The sequence below is a fragment of the Canis lupus genome, chromosome X, assembly GCF_011100685.1.
Source record: "Canis lupus familiaris isolate Mischka breed German Shepherd chromosome X, alternate assembly UU_Cfam_GSD_1.0, whole genome shotgun sequence".
Lineage (NCBI taxonomy): Eukaryota > Metazoa > Chordata > Mammalia > Carnivora > Canidae > Canis > Canis lupus.
In genome coordinates, this window is record NC_049260.1 from 15,599,042 (window position 1) to 15,621,199 (window position 22,158).

At 47.0% G+C, this 22,158-nt stretch overlaps 1 protein-coding gene and 1 long non-coding RNA gene across 14 annotated transcripts in view; one reads left to right on the top strand and one right to left on the bottom strand.

Annotated features, from left to right (window-relative positions):
- Positions 1 to 22,158, bottom strand: part of SH3KBP1 (SH3 domain containing kinase binding protein 1) — a 339,617-nt gene that overhangs the window by 38,462 nt on the left and 278,997 nt on the right. For all 13 annotated transcript variants that reach the window (XM_038586998.1, XM_038586995.1, XM_038586997.1 and 10 more), the window contains 3 exons: positions 17,684 to 17,735; positions 14,485 to 14,565; positions 11,235 to 11,394 (listed from right to left, as the gene is read on the bottom strand). In XM_038586998.1, the coding sequence (XP_038442926.1) occupies positions 11,235 to 11,394; positions 14,485 to 14,565; positions 17,684 to 17,735 (293 nt within the window). The remainder of the gene's footprint in view (positions 1 to 11,234; positions 11,395 to 14,484; positions 14,566 to 17,683; positions 17,736 to 22,158) is intronic.
- Positions 869 to 19,740, top strand: LOC119868384. Its single transcript, XR_005386179.1, has 3 exons — positions 869 to 1,093; positions 1,434 to 1,505; positions 17,523 to 19,740. It is a non-coding gene; the product is annotated as an uncharacterized LOC119868384 (long non-coding RNA).

A 22,158-nucleotide genomic window follows, 5' to 3' on the forward strand; every position in this document is an offset into this window, starting at 1 on the left:
ACTACCATGGCATAGAAATAAGAGCAGCAGCTACTGACCACTGACTGCCAATCGTGAGCTAGGCACCAGGACAACCTCCTATTGTCTGTTATTCGATGGTCACATCCATCTCTTTAAGTATCTACTCTGCATGGTGGACACGGAGCCACACTGCCCGGAGTCCCCTCTGGTAAAGGGCTGGATGCTCCTGCTGCTGGGAGTGCTGTTGGCCTCTCCAGGGACTTCCTCGGTTACAGGGAGCCTCCTCCACCAAGGCATATCCTTGCTAGGGTGGCCCACCTGCCACAGTATAAAAATCTTGGCCAGTTCCACCCAACACAGGACAACTCAGAGGAGCTGTTTCAGCCCCTGTGTGGACTTGGCCAAGGCTTTGGTGAGCTAGTATCACAGCTTGTCTTCTCTCTCTGCCCAGCACTGCTCCCTTCTCCCTTTCAGGGGCACTAAACCCTGAAACAGCTGGCACACTAAATACTGCCTCAGGGCCTGCTTCCTGGACACCACTGCCTGTGATGCCCTTTATTTTCATGATATAGGTCAGGAAACTGAGGCTCAGAAACATGAAGTTACTTGCTAACCAAAGGTCATTAAAGTGGGACAGCAGGGTCTGGATTTGAACCTATTACCTTTGACTCCAGAGCTCAAGCTTTTGCCCACTTCTCAAAGCTGCTTCACTGAGTCACCCGGTCGTGAGAATGGTGAGTCACTGAGGATGCCAGGCAGCTGGTGTCCCTGCAGCTCATGCCAGCTGAGGAAATCACCTTTGCTCCCCAGGTTAAAAAGTACTCCTAATAGATGAAAACTGCACACTCAACTGGCCCAGAGGTGCCTGCTCTTGCCGCTCAGAACCAAGACATGAGATGGGGCGTGTACAGTCGGAAATGTGGAAGATGCGCCATGTGCATCCCTTGAGAACATGAGCTCAGCCAGTGGCATGGCCCAATTTAGCCCAAGTTGGGACAGTTAAGCCAAGACATGTGGCCTGGAAAAAGGTGTTGAAGTGCGCAGGAAGCTGAGGCAAACAAATAAATAAACGAACGACAGCACTAGCAGCAGCAACCGAATGCCACCCAAGAGACCCATGGCCCTTTTAGAGGTGAGTGGGGCTGACGGGGGGGAAAAGAGACCCTTACTGAACAGAAGATCCCGAATCCAGGTCTTTCTGGCAGACCTCCTGCCCACTCTCAGAAGGATCTATTACCTTAATGTAAATAAATGTTTGGGCTTTAACTGCCTAAAAACTGTTATAGGGGGAAGAAAATAAGCTGAGAAGGAAAGGAAAGAAGGAAAGGAAAAGAAAGGAAAGGAAAGGAACGGAAAGGAAAGGAAAGGGGAAAGGGGAAAGGGGAAAGGGGAAAGGGAAGGAAGTAGAAATGGCCTGTCCTCATGCTCAGGAGACCAAGGCATACCCTGCAAATCCTCTGTTTTGTTTCCAGCTTTCATCCCACTCAGGTGTCAACACATATGGACGACGGCAGATGTCAATGTGAAGATCCTAGAGAAATGACGTGAGTTACCCTGTCTTCTTTCTTGCTCCAACTCCACAGCCTTGTTTCATTGGCCCTTCTAATGTGAAACTACCCCATCTCGTTGTGCACTTGCCGCGTGCTGGTCCAACTGTGTACCAAGGAAACGAGGCCAAAGGAAGTGACCACTCCCCACCTGACTGTCCGTAACACTGCACACTCTGGCTGACCACTAGAACTGGGCACACATTACCCCAGCTCAAGCCCCTATCTTATTACAGACAAGGGTCTTTGCTCCAAGGACAGGAGTGACGTGCCTAAGGCCATGCAGCTAATTACTGGCAGAGCTGAAACCAGGTGGAAGCTTCCGGGCATCCAGTCCTGTCTTTGCCCCACACACTTGGGATGGCAATAATCAAAATGAGTATCCATAGGCACATGCTTTATGCTTCTAGAGATTTCTTCTCTCTCAAATGAACAACTGTAAGAGGACTCCACCCATCTGTGAAGGTAGCAGATGTGAAGCCAACTCTTTAGAAGAGCTCTGCCCTGGGATGTCATGGCCCAGAAAGGTAGGATCTTTCCATCAGGAAAGGAAAAATTATAATAGCGGTAAGCCCAGTTTCCTTTGCTCATCAGCGGGAGGGCAGGAGGAGGCTCCCTCCCCCCCCTTTCTGAGAACTAAGGAGCCAAAGGCACTGCTGATATCTGCAAAGTCCTTATATACTGACCTGGTAGCCAAAAATGTCCCAGGAAACACAGGCACTTTTGACAGAGAACCTCCTATGTAAATATGGGACAGCCCAAGCAAGGCCAGGGGAGCAAGGGGCTGGAACCAGAGTGGTTTTCCTGGCAGCTTTCCCTTTGTATTGCGTCCTTGTTTGGATGAGCACAAACAAGCTTGGCTATTTATAGTTGGTGAAGACACAGTGGAAGGTGATGGGACACTGCCCACTCAATTCCCCTCCAAATCTCTGTTCTTTGTGCAGACTCTGCAAGTGTGTGTGGGAACAGGGCTCTCTCCAGAGGCCATCCAGGGCACAAACCCACTACCCCTCCAAAGGCAAAAGGAGGATGACCTTGCAGCCCGCATCTGCAAACCCACAGTTGGGCATCTCAGAGGGGCAAGGGGCTTTAAAGATGCCGGGAAGAGGGGGAACTCATCATCATGTGACTCAGAAGAGTTTGTGAGGGGCCACTTGAGCAAAGAGTGTTCAAAGAAATAGCCCATGGAAAAAAGCATGGTATGACTCAACTGGTACCGTGCACGTGTGAGACTTGATCCCCCATTGGTCCCTTGCCTGATTTGGACCATCACTGGGAGGACAATCAGTGTGCCTCTGTGCCTGGTGCCTCTGGGCTGGGGCCAAACCCCATCACTACTGTTGTTTCTTGCTGCAGGAAATAACATTCATTTTAGGGCTGAGTGGAAGAAAAGACCACATGAAATGAGGTCAGCAAAGAAAGCAGACGTCCCTACAATGTGACCAGGTCTTTTCTCGTGTCCTATGGGATTCCTCGGCTCCATAAATTAACTTCCATCCTTCAGTCATGGCCTTCCCTGAGTCCTGGCTTCCTCTGAATCTCTAGGTGCTTCTGGGGGAGGCTGTTCATGCTTCCACCCCCTAGGGACCTGCCGGTGTGCTGAGAGTGTCCATGTTTCATCCCTCCCTTGAGGCTATGGTGTATGACCTACTTGTCACCCTGTGGAAACCCCCTTCCCACCAAGATCACCCACTGAGCCATCTCAGGGGAGGAAAGGAAGCATGCATAGGTGAATGCCTCCCAAGTGCCAGGCAAAGAGGTAGGGGCCTGAAGTGCTGCAGCTTGTTCAAACTTACACACCTGGGCAAGGGAGGCCTCACTCTACCATTTTGCAGAGGCAGAAACTGAGACTGGGGGAGGTGCACACCTCCTCCAAAGTCACCAGGTAAGGAAGTAGAGGTGTGGGTTATTGGCCCTGGTGTGCTGGCTCCAAAGCAATGGGTGGGCAGGAGCCAAGTCTAGCCCGGTTACCACAGTTAATTACTACCTAGAAGAAGGCCTGGTCACAAATATAGGCACTTGATAAATATCTGTAATGAATGGATGATAGCGCACACACACACACACACACACACACACTCCTCTCTCATCACTGAATCCATCTGTAAGCCGCCATTTTCCATAGCCAAGTTTCTCTCAGGCCAAATGGGCTTGGCCACCTGCCCATTCTCTCTTCAATCCATGCCAACTCTGTCTCTTGCTACTAACCATGTATAGAAACTCTTGGACTGGGAGCCCCCAGGCCAACGCTAGTGACCAAAGCCTGTGGATGCCCTTCAGTTTCCTGGGTGCACACTATGGTGGGGTCCTCACAGCATGGTCAGCTAACCACCAGCAGCAGCACTGAGAGCTTGCTAGAAATGCAGGTTCCCAGGCCTTAACCCAGGTCTAGTGAATTAGACACTTTGGGGAGTAGCGATCTATGTTTTAACCAGCTTCCAGGTGATTCCAGCGCACTCTCAGGTGTGAGACCCACTGATCTGTGGTTGCTCCATATTGCTTTCTTCTGGCTTCCATGATATCATACACCATCTATCCTTTCTGAAGGCTCTTCATACTTTCTTCACCCTATAAATAACAACTTTCCCCACAGTTGGTTCCACTCTCTCTATAATCTCCTGGAGGGATCATTCCATGCTTGGAAGTACCATCCATGAGCCAACAACACTCACCTCTGTAACTACCAGCCAAGATCTCTCTCCTAAATTCTCTAAAGACATGTCTCGCACCTGATTTGTGGAAAAGAAAGGAAACACTCCAACACCACGTGATGCACCACTAGGACTCTTTGAAAACACACTTTGAATACTTCAGTAATCCAAACTCAAAATGATGGCCGAAGCACCCAAGTGCACATTTTACCTGCCTGCTTAGGGAGTATTTGCATGAGCCAGCTACCTTTCTCTCCTACCTTTTTGATTGATTGATTGATTGGTTTATACCTAGTAAGAGCAAAGAAGTCTTCTTAAATGCTTTCTTGTGGTAAGCATGGGGGCCAGACCCCCCACAGAGTGATCGGGACCTGTGAGCTTATTTCTTGTTTAGTTGGAACCCCAGGGGTTGGAGCAGCTGGGCTGCCTGTGTAAATCTAAAGAAAAATGAACTTCCGTGTAGGTAAATTGGTCTCAAGAGAGATATCTGCCCTTCCCTAAGCACGGAGTTGATGTTTGGCATATAAATGTTTACTTAATCTTTGCCTCAAGCTCAAATGTCTCAGAGCGCCTCGGCCTCTTATCTCCCAGTGTTTCTCTGAAATCCAGGCTCCATCTTCATTACAAGTAAAAATCTTGCAATTCCACTGTCCTCCCCACTGGATCTGGTGTTTTAGTTTCTGTGGTGGAACTTCCAGCCCATCACGGGAAAAGTACCTCATGGGTTTTACGTTTAAAGCAATAGCCATCTCCAAGTGGCACAGGTCTGGCCCACAGCCTGGTGTCCAAGACCCAAATATCCACTTTCTCACTGAGAGCCCTCCTCTGACACATGCTTCCACATCTGAGGTCAAGGCACGGTGCCCCTCAGGATGCTTGAGCCACCGTAACAATCCCCCTGCCATATCCACGACCTCCTCTCTGAATGGCCCACCGCCACCCTGACTGTAGAATCTTTCTAATCACTGCGTGTCTTCAACTCCCAGAACACACCAACATCCCTCTGGGAGGACACTGGCTTCTGGAACATCGGCTTCACCTCACTTTGGCTCTTGCCATCTTCCTAAGCCTATGACAGCCATGTGGGCAATCCATCCTCGATGCCAGCCCCGCTTCCCCCTGGTCCCTTCAGTCTTTATGACCTTCATTCATCTTCAGGCACCCAGATTTATAACCCCTCTCTCTGTGGATAAGGGCCCCTTCAGACCTACTCTACCTCTGAAGTTGTGAGCACACACCTCCCTTTTCTGACTAGCCTCTCCTGTTCCAGCCATCGGCTTTTCTCACTCTGCTTGCTCACCTCACCTCCTCCTTAAGCCTTTCAGCTTTACTTCCTACACCTCCATCCCAGACCCCCTGTCTACCACTCAAGGCCCCCAGAACACCAGCCTCGCCTTCCCCCGCCCTGCCAGTCACCTGCCACCCCCCCCGCCCCCGCACTTGGAAAGCACACACTGCTCTGTGCTGGACACACAATAGCAGACAACACGCAAGACTCCCTTGTAACTCAGAACAAAGGTTCTGCTCCAGCCTCCCTGCTCCTTGGGAAGAAAGTGAAAAAATAGTACAAATTGAGGTATCTGTGTTTGGGAGGATTAACAAACCTGTTCTAACCCACTTCAACCTCTTTCCCTATTAGGATTATTTTCTTTTGAAGGCACACACCTGCCCTGCCCCTCAGGTTCCTGGCTCGCTGCCTCCCACCACATGTAATTACTAAAGCTTAGAGCTACCTGCTTCTCTCTAGCATTTCCTTGGATTTTTCTTTTTCCTTTTCCTTTTGGACCCTCTCCCAAGTTTCAGGTCCTCCTTTCACAGAGGTTTCTGAACCCATATTTATTACATTATTAGACATATAACATCACATGTTCCTTGTGTGTGTACACACACATACAAAAAGGTTTAGGTATGTTCTGTTGATTGAAATATTTTTATGATCAAATATTCAGACAAATGAATAGGCTCTATACTTTTGAGCCTCCATTTTCTCACGTGTGAAAATGCGGGTAGACAGAATGCTTGTTGCACCACCAACGCCTGAGATGTGTAGCCTGTCTTCGCACACTGGGAAATAATAATGACAACATCCCCAAGGTGCATACTTTCAAAGGAGGTACTTAGAGCCTAGTGGAATCTCCTATCATCATTCAATTTTTCTTAAGAGAACAAGGCAGGAAGAGGGGCAGAGGGAGAGAGAGAAAGAGGATCTTAAGTAGGCTCCACACCTGGTGCAGAGCTTGAAGTGGGGCTCGATCTCGATGTGGGGGCTCAATCCTATGACTCTAAGGTCATAATCAAGAGTCAGACACTTAACTGACTGAACCATCCAGGTGCCCCATCATTCAATTTTTTAAAAAAGATTTTATTTATTTATTCATGACAGAGAGAGAGAGAGAGAGAGAGAGAGAGAGAGAGAGAGACATAGGCAGAGGGAGAAGCAGGCTCCATGCAGGAAGCTTGATGTGGGACTCGATCCTGGGACTCCAGGATCATGCCCTGGCAGGGGCCAAACCGCTAAGCCACCCAGGGATCCCCCATCATTCAATTTTTAAATCAACTCTGGTATTAAATTTTTCTTTAAAACAATTTTTTTCCTGTTAAAATTCCATCTTAACTTACTTTCTGGAAATTGGAAGAATATTCTTACCAATGGGTAAATATGTTAATGGCATGCTTCCATTTGCTCAGACTGGACACAAAACTGTGCTTGGGTGTCATTCTACTTCTCCCAGATGTGATTCCTGGAAACTGATCTGCAACTGAGCCCCAACATTAGTGAGATCTAGGACAGTGCCTTGCACACAGTGGCCCCTCAATACATTTCTGTTAAGCAACTGTATCTAAAAAGGATTCCCTTCTTCCTAAACTTATGTATTTCTTTATTCTAAAAGATACTACTTCCTGTCTAAATGGAAAGAAACCAATCTCTTCTGGAAGCCACATTTGGCAGCAAGCTTTCTGGCTGGTGAGAGCAAGTGAAAGCCCAGACACTCCAGCTAGAGTGGCAATGCCTCGTTCCCCATAAGAATGGAAAATAATGACTGTGTGTCCATGTATTCAACTGTCAATCCATCCATCTGGTCAAGTAAATTATAGAGATGATTTGGCTTCACACAGCAGACAGTACCTTTTCTCTGGAGGACCACTTACACAAAACTGTTTGATGTGAACATTCCTACCTCAACTAATTGGGCAGAACAAGACAAGTTCATAAACCAATATATGGGTTGGTTGTCCAACATAACTGCTTAGCAAAAAATATGAAGTGCATGAGGTATTGATAAATGATAAGCCTTTCCTTGATCTTCTTAAAGTTTTTAATGTTGAAATCCATGGCACATTATGTAACTTAGAACATGACACACATGTGCTACAGAGCTTGTACAGGGCCTGGGAAGGATGACAGGAGAGGCAAAAGTGAACAAAATGCAAGCACTGGCACCTCCCTCCCTTTGTAGGAACCATGGCATTCAACAAGTGTGTTAAATGAGCCACTACCATATGCTCAACCTTGTAAAGCATGTGGAGATGACAAAACACACTCTTGATCTGCTTTAAATCTGGTAAAGGAGTCCGGGGGTGTGAGCATCCCAAGTGGCACAGCATGGGGCCCCACACTAGGCTAAACATGGGGTGTCAGGCATTTGGAAGAGAGAGCAATCATGAGAAATAAGGGAAGGCTTCCAGAAGCTGGGTGTGCTAAGTGGGCTTTGAATTCGGGGAGCATTAACAGGTGCATTAGAGGCAGCGAGGGAAGGGGAGGGCACCATCAAAAACTTGGGAGGATCTAGACCAGGAGTTCTCATAGTGTGGATGTGAGCCAGCAGCATGGAGATTACAACCTAGGCGCTTGATGGAAATGTAAGTTCCCAGGCCCAGCCCAGACCTACCAAGTCAGCAAAGGTGTGTGGGGGGGGTGGGCCCAGCCATCTGTTTGAACAAGGTCTCCAGGTGATTCTGACCCACGCTCAAATTTCACATTCATCAAGTTGGAAAAGGTACTGTCCTCCCTTCAACTGGCTGACCAAGTAGCCAAAGCAGGTACTGGCTTCCCAAGTAACTCCCAGCCTTGCCTGGTCTGCCACTTCCTAGGATTTTCAGGAAAGAAGCCAGGGGCTCTCTTCCCTTGTTCCCTTTCTGCAAACCGAGTGCCCTGGGGACTGAGCCACCACAAGGCGAGTGGGAAGCCGCACACATCAAGAACAGTTAGCTTTCCCACTGGCTTCTATACACAGCCCTGCTCAAGTATCTTCCCCAGCGATCCATACTTCTAACTGCCAAGCAGATGACGGGAGAGCTGGAGGCAGAGAAGAGCTAGGCAGAGGCAGGAAGGGGGCTTCGGTGAGCCCAGAAGGTCAACTGTTATAATTTACTTCCCCCTTGCATTCAGGTCTAACTGATGGCTCACTAAGCCTGTACCTATCCCACGATGAGAGGGTTGAGAACAACCTTCGAAGGCAAAGAAGCCACTGGAGTTGTACTTCTCTTCAGATCAGATTAAAACAATGGGAATATTCTGGAAATTGTTACTGACTTAAGGGAAATGTCTGTAGACCCTGGAAGACTAACAGAACTTGGCAGAGAGGGCCTTCTGTTCCCCTTTCACCCACCACAAGGTGATGTGCAACCTTTGCTCTCCAGTCTCTCTGTGTAGCTCATATTCTCTTCAGAAGCACTTAGGTTTATGTAAACTTTTTCTCCTGGATTGCTAGCTTCTGGGTCAACCAAGCTGCTGAAGAGGCCTGAGCTGAGGCCACTGGGGCTGCCAAGTGGCCTGTTGTACACATGTGCACAAAGCCTTCTATCTGTCGGTAGAAGAGGGCATGACGTGTAGAGCCTGACAAACTCAACAATGGCCCTGGTCCCATTAGTCGCCCCATGGGCCATGATAGCAGGCAGCTGTTTTGACCTTGGGAGATGCCCGTAGAACAACACAGGTGAACGAGCTGCCACTCCAATGGGCTCACCCTGAGGTAACTGGCTGCGTGTTCAGCTGGGCAGCCGGCCTCCCACACGTGGGCTTATGTGTGTCCACCACAGTCGGCTGAGATTCTGACATTTCTCAACCACTCACATGGCTACCTGCCTCAATATGTGGGCAACTGTGTTGTTTTTAAGAGTGAGTCACACTATCATGTGGATGAACGTTGGGGCGATCAGGCTAAGTGAAATAAGCCAGTCATAAAAAGACAAATGTTGTATAATTCCACTTACATGAGGCATCTAGAATAGTCACATTCACAGACATAGAAAGTAGAGTTGACCCTTGAACAACACTGGTTTGAATTGTGTATGTCCACTTACACATGATTTTTTTCAATACAGCCAGTACTATAAATGTGTTTTCTCTTCCTTATCATTTTCTTAATAATATTTTCTTTTCTCTAGCTTCCTTTATTGTAAGAATATAGCCTATAATACACAGAACATATAAACTATGTGTTAATCGACTCTTTACATTATTGGTAAAGCTTCTGGTCAACAGTAGGCTATTAGTAGTGACGTCTCTGGGGAGTCAAAGTGGATTTCCAACTGCACGGGAGTCAGTGCCCCTAACCCTGCATGTTCAAAGGCCAACTATACACTTGGGGCTGGCAGGGCCTGGGGCAGGGGGAAGGGGAGTCAGCGTTTAATGGGTACATAGTTTTAGTTTTGTAAGATGAAAAGAGGTCTACAGATGGATGGTAGCAGTTGCACAACAATGATGCCACTAAACTGTACACTTACCAATGGTTATGATGGTAAATTTTATGTTATGTGTACTTACCACAATTTAAACATTGTTTCCTAAGAAGTAAATGAGCTATTGTTGTTTCACTGCAGTAGACCCAGTGTAACATGCAATAATAAGAATGATAATGAGGGGTGCCTGGCTGGCTCAGTCAGTGGAGTGTGCAACTCTTGATCTGGGAGTTGTGGGTTCAAGCCCCACATTGGGGGTAGAGATTACTCAAAAGTAAGGCCTTAAAAAAATAAGAATGACAATGAAACTAACATTGATTTACAAGCATGGGGCTGCATACTTGGGAATTATCCTGTCCTATCCTTTTGGGTGCATTCCATTCTCATCCTCAATGTACAGATGGACAAAGTGAGGTGCAAAGGGGCATTGACATACTGAGGCTCATGGGTTTTGAGGTAAGGTGAGACGCAAACCTGGAAGCCTGCCTGACTCCACCACCAGGGTGCTGAAGCCCCATGAGGCTCTCACCATGCAAACTTGGCCCAAAAGAACAAAAATTTGGTGAGTGACTATTGTCAACAGGCACATGTAAAGACCTCCAGGGCACCAGCTTGCTCTGGGTATACGACACCAACACATGATACACACATAAGGGTAGAAAGTTCTGGCAATTAACTTGTAGAGAGAACACAACACTCCTTTGCTCCATGGTGGGCATCTCAGGTCTGGAAGCACAATGTCCAACTTTGATTTCCCACTAGTGACACGTGTGTCCAGCCAGCCAGTGAACAAATTTGAGTTGTGCCAGGCCTATCTTAGAATTCCTGCCTAAACAAAGCATGGCCCTTTCCTCTGAGGGTCTCATAGTTGGGAGACATGTACAATAAGACACCATTTGCCATGCCAAGTCCTTGGTTCCACAAATAGGGCTGTGCAGTCTAGGGCAGAGGGAGCCTGGGGATGGGGAAAGAAGCACCACAGAGCAGGGTCAGCGGTCAGGGGATGGAGCTCCCAGTGAGATGTGCACACCTGAGGCCAGGGGGACATCCAGGGGATGAAGGTGGGTGTGATACCCACATTTCCAGTCTGAAGGGCAGCTGGCTGCCCTAAGGAAGCACAGGGAACATCCCTGTGTGTGAGCAGAGCCTACATGCGGGACCCCTGTTCTCTGGCTGTTAATTTTAAAATCTGCACTGTGCCTCCCAGCCTCAAACCAACTTCTGCCCAAGCACAGGAGCAAGACAGAAGTAGCCGGAGTCTTCAGACAGCTTTGCTAGAAGGTGGAAGGGCAGCTTTGTCCCCCATTCCCTTAGCTCTGCTGCACTTGAGGTCCCTCTCCTGTGACGCGTGGCCCACCCTCGCCCGTCCCCAGTGGCAAGAGCAGAGCAGTACCTGGTGTGGGTCAGGGGACCCACTGGTCGTTCAGGCCTCCTGGGAGGCAGTGCACCCGGTCGGCTGAGAGAATTGGTCTTGGGTGGCCGAGGCTTTTTTGGCGGTATGGCAGGAACGGAAGGCTTCTGTAAGTCCAGTTTTGGCTCTCTCTCTGGTCTTTCTTTAAGTCATCGTTTAAAAAGCATAAAGAAGACAGAGAGACCTAGTGTAAGTGACAGTACTTAGGGGCAGATTGCTGGTTTCCTGCTTTAAAAAAGTCACTGATGCTGTCTGCAAAGGTGAAGAGCATCGTTTTTTTTTTTTTTAACTTTTATTTATCTATGTATTTTTAGAGCATTGTTTATTTTTTATCAAGTCAGGAAAAACCCCTCAGCAGCTGCAGCCCGCTGTTGGCCTTTGCCTGTGCCAGACTCTGCCCCTGCAGGGCCCTCTGGCCACTGCCCACCCTCGGTGAACTCCTGCTCATCCTTTTCAGGCCTGCTCATCAGCCTGGCTGAACCGTGACCCTGTCACATTCCCTTCTCAACCGCCGAACTCACCCTCAGAGGTAGACTTTCTTACTTCCTCACCTGAGGCCAGAAAGGCAGCCCTTTATAAATGGGCTCCACTTGGCTACTTGCTGGGTGTGTGCATGCCTGCCAGTACCTGTAGGATGTCAGCCTTCAAGGCTGGGGCCCGCGTCTGGTCCTCTCTCTAGATCCTACCTGGTGCCTGGCACAGAGCAGGTGTTCAGCAAATGGTGATGAGTTTGGCGAAGGACCCACAGGACCTGCTGGGTGTGGGGAGGAAACGGGCCTGATGCCTCTCAGGTCAGCCTGTGTAAAGGGCCATGAGCCAGTAAAACAGGCGGGGGGGGGGGTGCATTTCTGGGAACAAAGAGCTAATTCTGGATTCTTTTTGTGCACAGTTTGAACTTGGAAGACAAACTGGGGTGTCACAGGTATTTGGTTCCCAAGGATTCTTGGAGACAGCTATTAGAATGAGGTTAAAGTCAGATCTGGTGACATTTTGGTATCTTTCATCTGACCATCCATATCAAATATTCCCATTTAAACATTACCTAGCCTCATAGTTTATGATAAAAAAAACTCTGGTCCTTATGTCTGGTGGCACTTTGAATCTTTTATGCCATGATGTTGCAGCAGTATTGAGACGATTTTATGAAAAATTGGGATGGTCTCCATGACCATAGCTCAATAAAGAAAGGACAAATAAAAAAAATAATAAAGTCAGATCTGGGGGCCACCTGAGCAGCAGCATGATGGACAGCTTTGTGTTTTCTATCCTCAATTAGCCTTGCCCTGGGTGTGGTATAAAAAGCATGTATCCAGGGGATGCCTGGGTGGCTCAGCGGTTGAGTGTCTGCCTTTGGCTCAGGGTTTGATCCTGGTCCGGGGATCGAGTCCCACATCAGTCTCCCTGGGAGGAGCCTGCTTCTCTCTCTGTGTCTCCCATGAATAAATAAATAAAATCTTTTTTTAAAGCATGTACCCACATTCTTCCTTATAAAGATGGAACTTCAGAGAGTTGCCCACTGGAGGACAGGCAGGTTTCCTGTGTTCACTTGTAAGCTGGAACTCTGAACACGTTTTGCTTGTAAACACAAACTCATATTGTTCAGGGGCCCAGGCTGATCGGCAAAAGTGTTAAGAGGCCCACCAGTTACTATACAGATATCACTGTGCTTATTCCCACATTTTAGTAGGGGAATATCCTCCATCCAGGAATGCTGGGAACTCATTTATTGTCCATGGGGACCAGAGGAGGAAGGGCTTGGCTGAAATGCAAAGGAGGGGAGATTCCTTCTGCTGGGAGGGACTGGGGCCCCCCCTTCTGCCAGCCTGCAGAACAAATGGGAGGGGGATTTGTGGCCACCTCACAGGGAGGCCAAGTCTCAGGGTAGGGCTGGCTGTCTGGCTGTCTGGCTTCCCTGTTGCTTCTGACAGGGTTTCTGCCTTCCAGACCCACTGCGGCACTGAGCAAGGAACCATAGGAGTGGAAGGAACCAGAAGTGCGTGGCCACTTGGCCAGCCAACTAGGGCAGTTGTTCACATGTAAGCTGGGTCCTTATGTTAGTCAGCGTGGAACAGAGCAGGAAGTGTCCTTATCATGGAGCCTGGCTGTTAGCCAGAAACTAGGCATGTGTCCTCCATGTGGACGGAGGGCAATGTTTGGCTATGTCACAGCACACGCTCTCCTCAAAGGGCTGTTTGTGTGATACACACACGGCTGTTTTTTCACTGATCTGGGACACAGAACTGGCCTTCTCAATGAGGTTCCACAACTCAAATTTTAAGTGTTCACTGAGAAAGAAAGAGATGTAACTTCTTAAGAGCTGGCAACATTGGTAGAACTTTTGGCAGGCTGATAGAAAATATTAAATTTCATAATAAAATTTCATGAGGCCACCCAGGAGCACCTCCAAATAATTACATTCATTAATTCAGCATTTCTCTTGTGACTTCCAAATAACTGCTATTTAAAATGGGATTTGCTCTGCCTCCTGTTCATAATAATAACAGAGCACTTTTCCCATAAAATGTGTGATCAATCAAATCTTAGACACCTAACAAAATGAGCCCTTCCACAGCATGCAGATTTCTTTGGGAGACACACTCAGAACAGTAGGAGTCAAACACATCTGTAAAGCTGACTGTGTGAGACCGGTGAAATCATTCCCTTCAGATGACATTAGGGCCCTGAGCTGCTTCTCCCAGTTTTGCTATGCCCTCTGCCCCCCAGGATTCTTTACAAAGGACATGTGTCTGTGACATAGTAGCCAGAGTCGAAAGTCCAGCAGTGACCAAGGATGACAGTTTTTCACTTGTCTGGATGGGAATTTCTCTCAGTCCCATCCACCTGTCAACAGTGAATAAGCACCCTGGAGCACTGGGCATGGGAGAGGTGGATCCATCCAGGCCCTTAGAAAACTTCCAGTTTGCACCTGGACTTCCGGATGTCACTGGTGAAGGGAGGACAGCAATGGCAGGAAGACCAGGATGGAAGAAACCCAATGTGTTAAGTGACTGGGCTGGTTGTTTTTCATTTATGAGGAATTCTGGCCCAAAGAAGCACCACATAACCTTTTCTCCTATTTCCTTAGAAATGGAATATTTAAAAGCAACCAAAATAAAAACATAATCACCATATCCCACCCTTAACCCCACCCCAAAACAAACTGTGGGTAATGTGGACTAGCCCTATGAGGGATGGGTTTCCTATCAGTGCCAGTGAAGACATGATTTCATACCTTTTTCTTCTGTTCTATTTGGAAGTGTTTCCGGTCTTTCAGGAGGTATCTTTTTAATTTCATGTTTTCTCTCAGTGGTACCTATGGGGGAAAGGATAACAGTGATCAGAACATGTTTTCTCTAACCATTTATTAGACACACCAGCATTTTAAATATTTATCAAATGCAGCAAAGTCAATAGACTTTTTCCCCCTAAGCTGAGCACTGGCATTACCTGGCAAATAAAAGCCACTTAGAAATAGCAGAAGCGGGATCCCTGGGTGGTGCAGCGGTTTGGCGCCTGCCTTTGGCCCAGGGCGCGATCCTGGAGACCCGGGATCAAATCCCACATCAGGCTCCCGGTGCCTGGAGCCTGCTTCTCCCTCTGCCTATGTCTCTGCCTCTCTCTCTCTCTCTGTGTGTGTGACTATCATAAATAAATAAAAAATTAAAAAAAAAAAAAAGAAATAGCAGAAGCCACTTCTGGCCTATGCTGTTTAGTTTGCCTGCCTATATACATCCTTAATTTATAAGAACGCCACTAATATTTTCTGATATTTAAATCTGACTTCCTTAGGCATCAAAACAGTCACAGGAAACCACTGGGTGTGGGTGGAAAATATGTATAGACAAGTCAATCATTAAAATATGCAAATAGTGGGTCACTGGCTATTGCTCTACAAATAAAAAGAAATTTCACAGGGACCTGGATTCTATGTTGTAGCAGTTTTAAAATATGGCCTCAAATTGTTTGCTACCCCTCCCATTAAGAGATGAAGTCTATGTCCCCTGTCTGGGATGTGGGTAGGTTTGTGACTGCTTCAACCAGTGGCCAATATGATAGCATATAATTTCCAAGGCTGTGTCACAAAAGACGGTATAGTGTTTGCTTTATTTGCTGGAATACTGAGCTTCCATGTGAGAAGCCCCTAGCCCTGAGGCCTACTTAAGAGGCCATGTGTAGACAGTTTGGTCTACAGCCCCCACTGAGCCCAGCCCTCCAGCCACTCCTACCAAGGGGAGCCAGACATGAGAGCAAAGCAGCCATCTCCAAAGTGGTCCCTCCAGCCTCAGCTGGCCCAGCATTCCCAGCTGAGGCCCCAAATATCAGGGAGCAGAGAGACAAGATGTCCTGGCCATGCTCTGCTCAAATTCCTGACCCCAGAATCTGTGGACATAAGAAGATAGTTGTTTTCTGCCACAATATTTGGGGTAGTTTGTTAAGCAGCAATTTTTAAGTGGAGGGATGTGCAGTGAAGATATGTGGTTCTCCCTCAGTCCTGTCAATCTGTGTCTGAATGCTTCAAATGTTACATATTACATTTCCCCAAATACACCTGTATGGCCGAGTGGACTGCAGCTGCTCCCTCAGCTGGGGTCTTCAGCAGTGTCTGTGGCCTCAGGTGCATAAGAACACTTGAAAAATAGCTAAAGCATGAAACCAATCACAAGTACTCCTCAGACTGATAGACTTGCTTGAATGCTGGACGAATTCCTTACATGCCCATCCCTATGGATTGGTGCTTGGTACTAAAATCTCAATTACACAGCATCAGAAACCAAAAGAACTAAAAAAAAAAATCCACTGAGCACATTTTACCTAAATTTCCTTAATGATTCACTATAAATTAAACACTCTAATTTCTGTCAATTCCACATCTTCTTTTTTAATCAAATAATCAAACACGAAAGCTTATGATAGAGAAAATATAAATATCTACCTCCCTGTCACAAAGCAATTCCCAGGATCATTCAGTAGGATAAATGAGCAGTAGGGATCTAGGAAAATTAAATGCCATATTGCTTTGCCCCACAGAGCTCCAGCATAACCTTTCATAAAATTGCTTTAAAAGGAAAAGAATTTGCCTATCATGCTATAATCTAGGCTTCTAAAGATAATGAAGAAGTTCGTTATCATTCCTAGAGATGCAGGAGGAATTGACAATCCTGCTACCACGAAGAATCCAATCCTAGTTACATTCTAGGCGACTTGAGCCTTGGGCCACTCAGTTCATCTCCTTGGTCTGTAATCCATCACCAAGGCCTCGAGGAAAAAGGTAGTCAGAGAAATGCAAATCAACAGTGAGCTTTAATTTCAGCACAACAAAATATTGATCCAGTGTGAACCACTAGGTGGCAAAATTAAACTGCTCAATGCAAACGAGGATGGGGGCGGAGCCAGAGATGTAATTAACACCTCATTTCAGGGCTTAATCTCCGTAATTCTCAACTATGCTAAAGGGAATGGAAAAGGAATTTGGGATCAAACGGATTTCCCCCACAACTCGGTGGGCCAAAAAAAAACTTTAAAAAAATCACTCCTTAATAAATCTGTGAATAAACCAATCTGGAAATTTATTCATACTTCAAATGCTATAGAAATTTCACAGTTATTAATATGCAGAACTAAAAATACCCCTACTCTTCTTCTGTTTTAGTTGTTAATTTTTTAAAATGTCACTTAACTAGTTATTCATGGAGGAATTTCTCCTCATAATTAGTTCTTAACAATTATAAAGAGGAGTTCTATGGGGAAATATGAAGGATCATTTTTATGTATGAGAATCCCGTGTACAATGAGTTACCAAATGTCCAACCATATCAAGTCTTCCTATATTATTCAACCTTAGTAGCTGAACTACATAGAAAAAAGTGAACTGGACTCTTTTAAAGATAAAAAAAAAAGTATCATGAGGAAAAGTATTTGTTGCTAGAATAACATTTTTTGTTGGAGGGGGTAAGTGAAATAAGTACAAATTTTGGTTTACCACACAATTTTTTTTTTGGTTAAAAATTCAGCACCACTGTACATACGTGGTAAGGCTATGACCCGTGGGAAGTGATCCTCCCCAAGCTGACCCTCAAGATTAGGTGGGCATGGGCAAAAGCAGGACAATTAAGTTCTTTCCTCAAAAGCAGTTGATTAGAAATAGAAAAAATAAAAGAGAAAAAACACCCTGGTTTACTCCAAAGCAAAATTTTTTTGGTTATTCATTTGGGAGGCTAGATTTTTTTCACCGTACCAGGGATACATTTTAATGATATGTTTATTTTTTAGGAAAAACAGCAGTATATTTAAAATCTGCCTGTTGAGACCAAGTGGTAACTTTCCAATTTGGTAATCCATGGCAAAAGGATCTAAGAACTTTAAGCTCTACCAAGGGTGCTGTAAATACACACAGAAAGATGCACGTTGTGTCTAGAAAGGAAGCACATTACCTGCCCCTTGCTTGATGACAGGAGCGGATGGAGGAGGCGGCTTCTTGGGTCTCTGAAAAATTAATCAAAATGATAACACATGAGATCGTTGGCAAGCCAACAAGATCGTTGGCCTGTCACATAAGGACCACAGACATTGTTTTCTAGATGTAGTTTGGACAGTCCAGAGGAGCTCTCCAAAAATTGAGCAAGTCTCTCTCCGGGGATGTCAAGTTTTGGCACCTTTAAACCAACACTAAAATAAATTCAGTCTGCAAAACAAAACTCTGATGGACAAATGAAATACCATTTCCCCCTTTCTAAATTTGTAACAGCCTTCTGGAAAAGCACGGCTCAGCAAAAATGGCCTGAAACCAGCAAGCACAATGGTCCTCCTACGCTGAAACCGCATTTGCAATTAAGATTTAATCTGCTGAATAACCAAGTGATTCAGGAGAGTCACTAGGACAGCTCGAAATCAGATCTGCTCTGGACTGTGGGACCTTCAGCAAAAGCAGGCCAGGGGGCTTCCATGGCTGGGAGTCTGTGCCTTCAACCTTCAGCTCCTCCTGACCCCGAGGCTGGCAGGCCATTCATGAGGCCCCCCCACAGACCAGTTGCACCCTAGAAAGTGGAATGGAGCTTTTCTTGCATATCAGCTCCGATTTGTTTTCCTCTCACAACCTGTCACTCTGTAGGTGACAAGGCAGCAATGCAATCAGTGGCATCGGTCCCTGAACCCGTTCCAGGGCCTCTCCTTGCTCACTCACCCAGGACTGACTGTAGGAGGAAGATGGTCAGGCTGGACTTGGTAAATGACTCAGGGGTCAAGAGCCCAGCCAGGGCACAATTCTTGGAAACGATTCTTGGAGAGGGGAACCAGAGGCAAAGAGAGAACCATCTCAATATCAAAATCATTAAGGAGGGACGCCTGCGTGGCTCGGTGGTTGAGCATCTGCCTTCAGACCAGGCCATGATCCCGGGGTCCTGGGATCGAGTCCCACATCGGGCTCCCTGCACGGAGCCTGCTTCTCCCTCTGCCTGTGTCTCTGCCTCTCTCTCTCTCTCTCTCTGTGTGTGTCTCTCATGAATAAATAAAAAAAAATCTTTAAAAAAATCATTAAGGAAAGATGGAAATAGGACAAGAATACAATCCATGTTGCTGCTGATGTTTCTCTTGACCCTCTCTGGGCATCACACACCGATGATTTTTTTAAAAACAGCTTCACAGACTTTCTTGCACTCGGAAAATGTACCACTATGACATTACCGCAAGGACCAGCCAAAGCACCCACCAGTCCCTGGCCCTGACCTGCTGGCAACTGCTCCAGTACTAGAGCACATGAAGAAATGATTTCAAGTAAAAGCTGGAGAATACGAGACTCATAAAGAACTTTTTCAGGAGGCATCCCAGCATGTGGACTCTGGATTCTGGGACATGCCACCTCTGCTCTTCAGTAGCTGGGTGACATGGCGAAGTTACCTTGAATAAGTAGTGTAGCATCGTGGCTGTGAGGTGGGGCTTCTGAGACTGATGGATTACAAATGCTGGCTCCTTCGATTCTTGGCCGTGGACACTGGGCAAGTGAACTGATCTAGCTAAGCCTCCTCACTTGTAAAATGGCAATGGTATTACCTCCCTCTTGAGAGGAGGTGGAGTCAGTAAGCACTGCCCTGTTGAATCTTTGTGACAATCATGTAAGTAGTGATGTTACTATGCCCATTTTGCAGATGAAGTGATTGAGCCTCAAAGAGATGAAGCCATTTCTCAAAGTCACGAGGATGGGGGGCTGGGAGCCCAGCCCCATGCTGTCTGACCCACAGGCGTGCTCTTAACCACTGTGAAGGACCCGCCTTGCCAGAGAGCATCCACAAGACGGACCACCACATGGCCATATACCACACAGAGAGTGTACATAAGCACAGGGAACTGTATCATGTGTAAGTTGGGGGGAAAAAAGGGTATCAAATTGCAGCTACAGTATGAGCTCAAATCAACTATGTTACAAAATATACAGAAAGAAAAAAATTGGAAAGGAAAAAAATAAAATAAAATAAATAAAAATAAAAAAAAAGAAAGGAAAAAATGTATAGTGTGATATGGGGCTAGTGTAGGATTATGGGCACATGTGAGTGTGGATATGTTTCCTTAATGTTTTCCGTACTGTCCATATGAGTACAGACTAACTTCATGACAAACAAGAGAAAGAAAGATGCTCTAAGGGCCACCTCCCCTTGCACACAGGCTGTCCCCTGGCAGAAGGCCCCTTCCCATCGGCCTGTCCCTTCCGGCTCTCCATTCCAACTTCTTCCTCTTTCTGCCTCCCTTCTCTGTCCTTCTATAAATTAGCTGGGGACAGATGTGTGTTTACCTAATGAAGTTATTGCTGAAACTCTGCCAACGAACCTTCCTTTACCTCAGGATCAGCGTAATTTCTTATTCACAGAACAGCCAGCACCCTGCAGCCTGGTTCTTCCCAGCCAAGCCCCAACAATGCCTACCCATGGATAAGTCTTGCTCACTTCCTGCTCATTTGAAAAATTTTATAACCAATTTCACATGAGCCTCCACTTGCCGAGGCTGTTCCCAGTGACCTTGCCTCAAACCACAGCCCTCCCCACAAAAAAACGACAATTACAAATCATCAAGTTTTCCAAGATTACTGTGCAAAGAAAAAAAAAATCCCTTAGTATTGTGTCAGGTTTGGCAAGGAGCCAACACATGAAATGCGACAAAGCCGAGCAGAGGGACATGGAGAGGATGGGAGGCGTGAGGCTAACAGCATGTGGCTAGTGTGGTCGTGGCAAGTGTGTGCCTCACTGTGGCAGAGGAAGAAGGCAGAGGTGTGAGGTGTCATGCAGAGCCCTGGCAGCAGTGGAGGCAGCTGGGGGCAGTTTTGAAAGGAGGGAACCATCTATGACTGCGTGCCTTGCGCCCACCAGGCTTGATCAGCACTGGCTGGGGGCCAAGCTTGGCTTATTAGCAAAGCAGGTTTACAGGTTGTCCTGTTTTCTTTTTCCCCCTTTGTCTGACTTCACTCTCTGATTCCATCAAACTTAGCCTTCCTCCTTCCTTAGATGAGAAATGATGCCATGTTTTCAAATGAGAGGTCTTTGAAGGTAATCCTAAACCAGAACCTGGGCCAGGGCTCCATGAAGCTCCAGATCCCCCCCCCCATCCCCCACCCCACCCCCAGGATTAGCACAAAACTACACGTGAGCCTCTGGGGATTTTCTTCTTTACATGCAACAGGAAGACAGTAGTGACAACTGAGAAGGCAGGCTGGGAAAATGTGTAGCAAAATGTCACGGGAAAAACTTCAACACAGGCGTTTATGATTCTCAAATAAAAAGACGTAAGCCATGTCACTTAGTCGGTTTTCCCCAAAATGTCCAATTGTGACCAGATGAAGGACACAGCACAGAGGGGACCTCCAGGTTAAGCAGGAGCCCAGCACTTTCTCTGAGGAGCTGACCAGGATCAACTAGCGCCACAGGTGGGCAGTCAGAAACACCCTCTCAACTCAGACGAGTATTTTAAGTTATGAATTTTTAGAGGCACTTGTTCTACTTCTTTGCTTTAGCCCTCCCTCCATAGTGGAAATATAACACTCCAGATCCAAACTCAGGTGGCGTTGGCCTGCTTGGTTCGCAGATTGATGCTAGAAACAGGATGTCAGAGCTACGAGTGATCACAGGGTCCTCTCTACACTGAGAAGACTGAGGCCCCGGGGGCCGTAGAGACAGCTAGGCGCTGGCCAAAGACAGCCTAGAACTCACATCCCTCACTGTCCAGATCGCAGCAATTTGTTAAGAGCCAACGTAAAAATGTTCTAACAAAATCAGTGAGCCAACGTTTTCTGATTTCTAGGAAAGCAGAATGCGTTCCATGGTCTTCACATATGCAGGGTGTACAGGCCTGTGTGCGCCTGCATGTGAGTCTGCCTGGGTGCAGTCATTGGCTGGGACACAGAAGCAAACACCATCCTTCAGAGGATACATTAACTAGATCTGATTTCTTACCATTATTACCAGGAAGGAAATAGATCTGAATGCTCTGGAGTGAAGACAGCAGGAAGGCAAGTCTTACTTCCTGCTGATGGATTTCAGAGCTGACTCTGCCCTTTGTTTGGCAAGCCTGGCCAGTTCCAGGCAAAGAGCTCATCAGCTGGCTCAACTGGCCTCCCTGGCAGGAATTTTGATTTGCCACTTGGCCTCTTGCCTTCGAGCTCTGGCCCCACACATGTGGTTTGTTGAGAGTAACCAGAGGAGTATACTCCTGATGGCTGGGTACCCTTTAGGGGGGCTTTGTTAGAGGACTTTGGTAAGGTTCTGGAAGCAAACCTTGGCTTGATTTTGAGCCTTGGGAAGCCCTCCCTCAGGCATCCAGCCAAGTTCTCTAGAGGGGTCTGTGTGAGGCTGGAGAGAGGACAAAAATGGACAGCTCCTGACCAGGGTACCCTTCATGGCTCTAGAAACACACACTGCCCTTTCTC